The sequence below is a fragment of the Octopus bimaculoides genome, chromosome 17 (assembly GCF_001194135.2).
Source record: "Octopus bimaculoides isolate UCB-OBI-ISO-001 chromosome 17, ASM119413v2, whole genome shotgun sequence".
Lineage (NCBI taxonomy): Eukaryota > Metazoa > Mollusca > Cephalopoda > Octopoda > Octopodidae > Octopus > Octopus bimaculoides.
In genome coordinates, this window is record NC_068997.1 from 53,901,658 (window position 1) to 53,911,189 (window position 9,532).

Sequence of the window (9,532 nt, forward strand, 5' to 3'; positions counted from 1 at the left end):
ATATATATATATATATATATATATATATAATATAATGTAATGCAATATAATATAATATAATATAAGCGCACACACGTATCATGCCATTTATAAATAATTGATCTATATTGCACCGTGTACCTGAATGGAGAAAGTCGGATGGGAGTTAGTTAAATGAATCACAAACAATTAAATTTATATTCTCACATGTTCCTATCCACAATTCGATATATTTGCGTGATTAAATGTTTTATGAGCGACCGTTGTACTGGTGCATTCGATGTGAACTGAGAGAGGGAGCGAGATAAAGAGGGAAATTGAGAGAGAGAGGGAAAAGAGAGAGAAAGAGGGAGTGTGAGTGAGAGTGAGAGAGAGAGTGAGAGATTGTTGCAATAAATTCTATAAGACGCTGACTACTGAAAAACATATAAACGTGGACAGATTTACTTTGGATATCTTAAAGATAATGGCGGTTTCCAATTTCCTAATTTGTTTACAAGATTGAAGACATAATAAGAAAGTGATATGAATCTATTGGCTACAATTGCAGGTACCTTTTGTCTGTTTGATGTTTTATATCGGAAGATCTGAGAAGGGAAATTTTACGAAGACCTTATTAGGCGTTTTAATGTTTAGAATTACGAATATCATAACAGGATGAAGTGATTCTCATTGTTATCGAGGATGAATCATTGCTTAGTCATTATTGATACATCAATGTCTGGCCGATCTATTGATCAGGGATCATACGAGCATGTTTGTCAGCAGAAGCCTTTAAGGCAACGACATAATACCAATATTTATGAGAATATGGGAGATTATATAATGCTATTGAGAAGAATATCAGGGTATTGGAATAATAAAGTCAAATATGTTACCCGCTGGGTGGGAAAAAGTGGAGTTTATTTTTTGCTTTGAGAAACATTGAAGGAAAAATAATTTTGCTCGTCGAGAAATTAATTTACAACAATTACAAAATAAACATTATACTAAAACATTAATTACAACCAAATAGGCGGTGAGGTGGCAGAATCGTTAGCACGCTGGACGCAATGCTTAGCAGTATTTCTCCCGTCTATACGTTCTAAGTTCAAATCCCACCGAGATCGATTTTACCTTTTCTCCTTTTTGGGTCGATAAATTAAGTACCAGTTGAGTACCAGTACTCGATGTAATCTACGATCCCTTCTCCAAATTTCAGGACTTATGCCTATAATAGAAAGGGTTATTTACACACTAGATGATTCTACTAATGTTCTGCTATTGTCAGAAAATAGGAATAAGATAGATTGTGTTTAACTATCAAGAAAGAGATGAAGGAACGTGGCTTACTGGTTAGTGAATTCGGCTCATAACCGTGAGGTGGCGAGTTCGATTTTTGGCAGCGCGTCGAGTCCTTGAACAAGATAATTTATTTCACGTTGCTCCAGTTCACTCAGCTGGCAAAAATGAGTTGTACCTGTAATTGAAGGGGGGCCAGCATTGTCACATTTTGTGTCACGCTGAATCTCCCCAAGAAATATGTTAAGAGTATGCGTGTCTGTGAAGTGTTCAATCACTTACACGTTAATTTCCCAAGCAGCGTGTTCCGTCAATCGGATCACGTGAATGACTCGTCGTCGTAATCGACGGAGTACCGTTTTATCTAGACGGAAAGAGAAAAGTTCCATATGGAATTTTAAGTGGATTTTGTAGCATTTGCAAAAAATGAAGTTGAATTTAAATGTATGATCTAAATGTTGGAAGCTAAAAGATTCCAAACACGATTGCACAATCAAAAGTTATTGGTTTGAATGCTATTGATCTATGATAGATAAAAATGAAGCAATCATTGATTGATATTATTGCTGTCAGCGTAATAAATGATTAAAGTTGAAAGCATAAACCTACAGGCTACACACATAAACACAAAATAGGCCCAGATACACTGAGGCTAAATACTCGTGAATCTATCTATCTATCTAACTATCTAAATATCTATCTCTATCAACCTATGTATCTACCTTTCTATTTATCTATCTAACTATTTATGTATGTATGTATGTATCTATCTATCTATCTATCCGTCTATATATTTATTTATCTATCTATATATTTATGTATCTATATTAACGCACACACACACACACACATGGTGATACACAGAGAAAGCTAGATGTCTGAGAATGAGTATGTACATAATTTTTGTCCTTTCTCGTGTGTGCGTTCAATATATTGTTTGTGTGCGTTCAATATATTGTTTGTGTGCGCTAGAAGACCTAATGTCTACTTCAAGCTACATTTTTGTCATTGGATGAGTAGGAGCTTTAGGTGTTTTCGCTCAATATATATTCACAATGCCCGGTTGGGAATCGAAACCACGATCCTACGATCGCGAGTCCGCTGCCCTAACCACCGGGCCATTGTGTCTCCACGCAAAAGTGGGTATACAATTATGAAAAGGAAAATACGTACAATACTCAAGTATTTTTATCAAAAAAAGTTTGAAGTTAACCTCATTTCTGATATTTTTATTGTCATTAATCATAATCATACTTTTATCGTAATATTTAATTTTTTTGACAAAAATAAATGAGTATTGTACGTGTTTTTTTTTTTTCATAACTGTGTACCTATTTTTGCACCCCAACTTAATATGCGTCTCTATATAATTACGTATAGGAATACATTTATGTATGTATGTATATATGTATCCATCTATCTCTGTGTGTGTTTATATGTGTCAGTGCGCGTATCTGTGTGTGTGTGTGTGTGTGTGTGTGTGTGTGTGTGTGTGTGTGTGTGTGTGTGTGTGAATATTTTGTGTTTGTAAGAAAAGTTTCAGAATAAATATAGAGTGACCATGGAAGAAAATTAGTTGTTCCATAAATGTGGAATTTGCACCTTGTAATCTTTATTATTCACGTTGGGTCATAAAATTTAAATGAATAAAGCCCTCGTTTCTATTTGAATGTGGAAATCGAGTGCTAGGAGATAGTTTCATTCTAAGCATGTGTTAAGAGGATTTGAACGAATAATTGTTCACTGGGAAATAAAACTTTCTCATTGAGAGAAGGAATCCTATAGACGAAAGTATATTTCGTTTAGTGTAACGATCTGCATAGTCTGAATATTGTCGTGGTATACTTGCTAATATTAAAATAATATTAACTAATATAAAGTAATATTAACTCGTTTCATCATGCGTCCGTGGTCATGCTGGAGCACTACCATGGTCTTTCTCACTTCTTCAGCCTGAATGTTTCACATCACCACTCCTGGATGTGCCTTTGTCTCAGCTGCTGGTACATTTGGTATATAAGAGAGTTTGATTGCGCTGCCCTCGTCTGTACCTTATGTCGGACTGTTGGTTCATCCGGTATTCGTGGAGAGGAGGATGTCTAATTCCTTTTCTGAAGACATCTACTTCCACCTTATGCAAATCTCTTGATTTTTGTGGCAGGGCATTGAAAAGCTGTGGCCCTTTGAAACCTAGACTATTGCAACACCTGGTCCTGAATTTAGATGAAGTGGATGGTACCATTGGTACAATAAAATGGCGGCCAGTTCTGGCATTTGTAAAACTCAATGCCTAAGTTCGGTACTTGTCCCTCTAGGATTTTCCATATGTATATTATTGCCAATCTCTCGCGTCTTCGCTCCAAGGAGTAATGCTGCAGTTTTCTCAGCCTATCCCCGTGGCTCATCCGCTGCACTGTTTCAATCTTTTTAGTGTAGTGGCGTTGGACTGCTTCAAGCTCCGCTGTTAGTTTGGCACTATGTGGTGATCATAACTGGGAGCAGTAGTCCAGGCAACTGAGAAACCACAGCTTGACAAACCAGGGTGGATGTGTTTACGTGCTCTTTACTTAGCGGTTCGGTAAAAGAGATCAATAGGATTAAAAAGAAGGTATAAATACCGGAGTCGAGACATTCAACTGAAATCTCTTCAAGGCGGTGCCCCAGTTTGGCCGCAGTCTAATGACTGCAATAAGTAAAAAAAAAATAAGGGTTAAATAACGTACACCGTTCCTCCACGTACACATCTTACTCCCTGACGTAATCAGTCCTTTGGACAGGAACCACAGCCTCACATTCCACCCCTCTTCACACGTGGTCTCTCTCATATTATGTAAAAGGAAACAAAACGGGCGGCTAGAATTACGTGCAATTCATCTCTCGTGCTTAGCAGTTCATGCCTCTATAAATAGCTTTTAGCCGAAATATCGTCGGTGTTTAAAATCAAGTGGATGAAGTGGGTGGCTCATGCTCGTAAGATCATGTATTTCATTGACAGACCGGGCAACACTTTATGTCCTCCAGTAGCGTACTTCATTTTATGCTTCGTTCTGCTCAGCTAAGAATGTGTTGCAACGTAGAGCAACGCTGTTATATCCCAGATGTTTTATTGGATACAGTGTAAGTGAGTGGAAACGTGGTGTATAAAAAGGATATGATATAAATGCATTGGAGCTAGACATGGTTCGTATAACGCTGATGAAATTCAATCCCAAGACATTGGTAAATGTGGGGCTATACCATTAGAGAGTTACCCAAGGTGCACAAAAGGGGATTGGAACAGAAAGTATTCTTTCGTTTCGTGAAAATCTTAAACGCCTAGCAGTGCTTGCTCATCTCTCCCCTTTCTCTCTCTCTCTCTATCTACCTATCTATTTATCTATATATGCCACAGAAGCAGGAGAACCCAGTCATGGATGTCAGACAATTTCTGCCACCACATCACCCTTAACATCTGGCCACATACCTTACCAGAATGCAATCCCATTAATTATTGTGTGTGCACAGTTGTGCGAGTGACCTACAAGACTCTTGTAGCACCAAAGATGAACCGAAGGCAAGATTTATGGCAGCATTCCCCAACTTAAACAAGGAGACCATCCAGAAGAGTTGCAGGAGATTCCGAAGTCGTCTGGAGGCTGTGGTTGAAGGCAATGGCGATTCTATTGAATACATTTAGTCTTTCGTATTTCAAGATATTTTTATGTAATTCTGGTAAATATATCTGTTAATTTAGACAACAGTTTATTCACCACACCATGTATGTATGCATGTACGCATGTATGCATGTATGTATTTATGTATGTATGTATGTATGTATGTATGTATGTATGTATGCATGTATGTGTGTGCGTGTACGTAGGTATGTATGTGTGCGTATGAATGTATGTATGTATTTATCTATAACCGTTGGAAAACATATTTCCTATGTCTGCCTGTATGTATGCATGCATATACTAAGGGGCGCCAGTTGATGATTCAGTCCGTTGCTAGGGACTGCGATGTTATCGCACTTGAGCAATAATGAACATTGAACTAATCGAACGCTTAAAAATATTATCTTTTATCACAATGTTGATTTATTGACTGAGGCCACTCGAAAACCAGAGGAGCAACAGTACGAGTCATTGGTCGATGAAAGATGCACTTTGTATTGATTACTGTTTCATAGATGTAGGCGTAGACGTGGCCGGGTGGGAAGAAGTTTGTTTCCCAACCACTTGGTTCTCGGTTCAGTCCCAGTGTGTGTGTCACCTTGGGGCAAGTATCTTCTGCTATAGCTTCAGACCAACCATCCAGGCCACGCTGTAAAGTTGTTGACATTTGGAAGGACATCCAGCTGTGAAAATCATGCCAAAATTGACATTCCCCATGCTAGAGCCACGTAAAAAGTACTGAGCCCACGCTGCAGAGTGGCTGGTGTTGAGAAGCGCATCCAGGTGTTAAAACCCCGCCGAAACAGACACAGTAGCCTGAGGTCGTCTTCTACGTAACCGGCTCCTGCCAACCGTGCATGCGTGGACGACGGACGTTAATCAATGTTGATGATGATGATGATACACATGCGCACACTCACATGCATATGTGCATAGCGTTCATATTAAGGGATTTAAACATACGATCATAAGGGGCTCGGTTATATCCCTCAATGAGCGGATTTCTTGTGAAATTAATCAGAATATTTCTTCCCTGTTGTTGTCGTCAATTCACCACTGAATAAGTAACAGTAATTGCTATGCGGCTGGGTGGGGGTTTCGACGTAGCGATGGATGGCAACCCATCCCGTGGGAGTTACAGAACTCTTGGCTTATACACCGTAGGAAACAAGCTGAACTTCCTGGTTTACTGAGGTGAGAAGACTCATGTCTGACGTAAATATTCACGTGCGTTTATATATATACATATATATCTATATATGCATACATATGCATGTGCGTGTGTTTATGTATGTATGCATACATATATACATACATTAAATACATTACCTATATATTCATATATATATATATATATATGTATATATATATATACACACATAAACATATGTAAAAGTATATGCGTGAGAGTATTTGAGTCTGTGTCACTGTATACTTGTATGTATATTCATATATATATGTGTATATATATATATATATATGTATATATACATATATATGCATATAAATATATATTTACACACACATATATATTTATATATGCATATATGATGATATACATATATATACATATATACATATACATATATACATATATACGTGTGCGTGTATGTCTATATATATATATATATATATATATGGATACATGCATAATGATTTCATACGTCCGGGTGTGTTGTTGCCATAGTATTTTTACTGTTCCTCTAACAAAGCCGCCATCAATAGATCGGTTGTATAGCGACCGCGTTACTGTCCAGCAGGTTCTATTGATTTCTCTGTACGTTCAGAGCAGGTAGTCTCTCTTTCATAAACGCAGACATCATTAGTCTTTATCCCTCAAATATCCTACCTTTACGCACACATACAAAAAAAAATCTATTAACCTATTTATATATTTATTCACTTGCTAGTTAATAGTTTAAACACATATATTGCTTGCAATTCTTTTAAGCACTCACATACAGACACACACACACACACACACACACACACACACACACACACACACACACACACACACACACACACACACACTGTTTTTGATATTGATTTTCGTTCTTTTTTTCTTTTCTTTTGCAGAAAAGAGCTGATTATCAGAAATAGGAGGCATATAACTACAGTGTTTTGTAGATGCGTGTTGGTGTAGACTTGGTGTTGTGGCCTCTAGCAGGAAGTTTGAAGGCGATGCGATCAGACCGTTCGACAAGTAGCTGCTTGAATAGATAGGAGATAAAACACGAAACAGAAAGTAAAAGAAGAAACAACAAAAACAACACCCACAATAACAACAACAATAAGAAGAAAAACAAAACACACAGAAAACTAACGATCTATTGTATGAAAAATGAAATGTAATGACAACACAAAGCTATTGTAATTAAGTGGATTAACTGTGTGTGGGAGTGGGTGTAATTGCGTATGTGTGCGTGTGTGCGCGTGTGACTCTTCCTTTCTCTCTCATTCTCTCATTCTCTCTCTCTTTCCCCATCTCCCTCACGCTCAACACTCCGCACCTATTGTACTACTTCCGGCAGATGGTCTCTGTATTTTATGGTTAATATCGTTATTGTTGCACTCGGTGTTGTCAAATAAGTTGAACAACTACAACAACAACAACAACAACAATATACTCCACACGGACGCAGTGTTGTCTACAGGCGAAATCGAAAGGGTTGCACTACATGTTTGTTTGTTTGTCGTTGATTTCGTGGAGGGATCCATGTGTGTGTAAAGTTCATGATCTTGAATTGCAAGGACGGATGATTATCAAGGATTAACGGAAATCCACTTGACCTGTAAGCAGGAGTGTATTAACACCGGTGAAATTTTGAACTCGGATCTGTAAAGGAAGAAAACAAATATATTCATAAATTGGATTAAATTTTCATTTATCGACAACTGTTTGCATCTGGCTTCGGAATTATTCATACCACCACATCGATACTCGCTGTTATTGTACTAATCACATTGTACAACATATTGTTAGTTCTGTTACTAACATACGCTCTCACACACACACATACACAAACGCAAACACGGATAGACGCACACATACACAAACACAAACGTACACAAAGAAATGCACAATCACAAAATCACACACTTGAGCAAGTAGTCGCAGTAATACACACGAACTGACACACGCACTGACAACACGCACTCCACTGACACACGCACTGACACGCTGACGTATTTCTGAAAACTGAAGTAAATCTGATAATTAAATCCCCAAAGAATATAATCGCAAATATACAGATGCCTACAATCATAAACATACATATTCATATTCATACATAGGTACATACAAGCACATATATATACATATACATATATACGTACGTATATATACATATATATATATATACATAGACGCGAAACAAGGCACACATATAGACGCGATTTGAGATTAATATCTCGAATGAATGATACAAAAATATAACAAACTTAGGAGAAAATGGCGGAAACAAGAATTTCTCAAGTAAATTTAGTGGAATGTATACCAAAAGATGTAGAACTCAGCTTCATTGATCTTGGAGATGGAAATACCCAAACGAAAAAGAAAATACCGAAAAGGATATTACATTTTAGTGACGGTGTCATTGAAGAATATTCTTCCTCAGAAGACGAACAAACCAGCTGTGATGACAGCAAATCTCCTTTAGTACCACCAAAGTCGTTTGATCCACGATCTCCAACGATTTTACCATGGATTTGGTTTTATTTGACAGTTGCTTTTCGGAAATCTTTAAAAACTGCTGAGATGTGTGGTGAGAAACTAGGATGGGCGCTAGGTATAACCAGCCCTAAGTATCAATATGCCATAGACGAATATAATCGGCGGAAAAAGGAAGAAGAAGCTGCTATTATAAAAAGACAACAGGAAGGGCAGCAGGGAAAATTTTAGACAAACTCCATGATAACTCGGGTTGTGCTAAAACTCTCTTACCTTACACTCGGAGAAGTGAATATATGGATATGTGAATTGTAATATATGTATATATATATATATATATATATATATATATATATATATATATGCACGGCATGGAGAGATAAACCTATGATTTAATTTAAAGACTGTGTATTTGTGTTTATGTTCTTTTACAGCAAAGTTTTGAAAACAATCAGTCAGGTTTGCCATATATCTTATATACATACATACATACATACTTACATACATACATACATATAAATACACATACATGCATACTATTATATATATGTGTAGGTATATATATGTGTATATAAATATATACATACACATATATATATATATATATATACATACATACATATATACATACAAATACACATACATGCATACATTTATATATATGTATGTATGTATGTATGTATGTATGTATAATAACACGAAGATGGAGGGTGTTAGGCTTTCATAGTAAATCACATTTGTTGTCAGCACTGCATACCAGCTTAAAGCTGCTGAACCTATATTCATAATATACCATTATACAAAATTATTCTGTATAATTACTATATAGTTGGATATTCTTCAGCAACAACCGTGTGTGGGCGCATCATAGGGTAGGTCGGTATGTATTTATGAATACAAAAATCAAATGATATTTATATATATATATATATATATATATATATAT

General features: G+C 36.7%; 1 protein-coding gene across 1 annotated transcript; it reads left to right on the forward strand.

Annotated features, from left to right (window-relative positions):
• The first annotated feature begins 8,367 nt into the window (after window positions 1-8,367).
• Window positions 8,368-8,817, forward strand: LOC106878637 (protein FAM177A1). The gene has a single exon (XM_052973912.1). The coding sequence runs from the start codon at window positions 8,368-8,370 to the stop codon at window positions 8,815-8,817; it is 450 nt and encodes a 149-aa protein (XP_052829872.1).
• The last annotated feature ends 715 nt before the right edge of the window (window positions 8,818-9,532 follow it).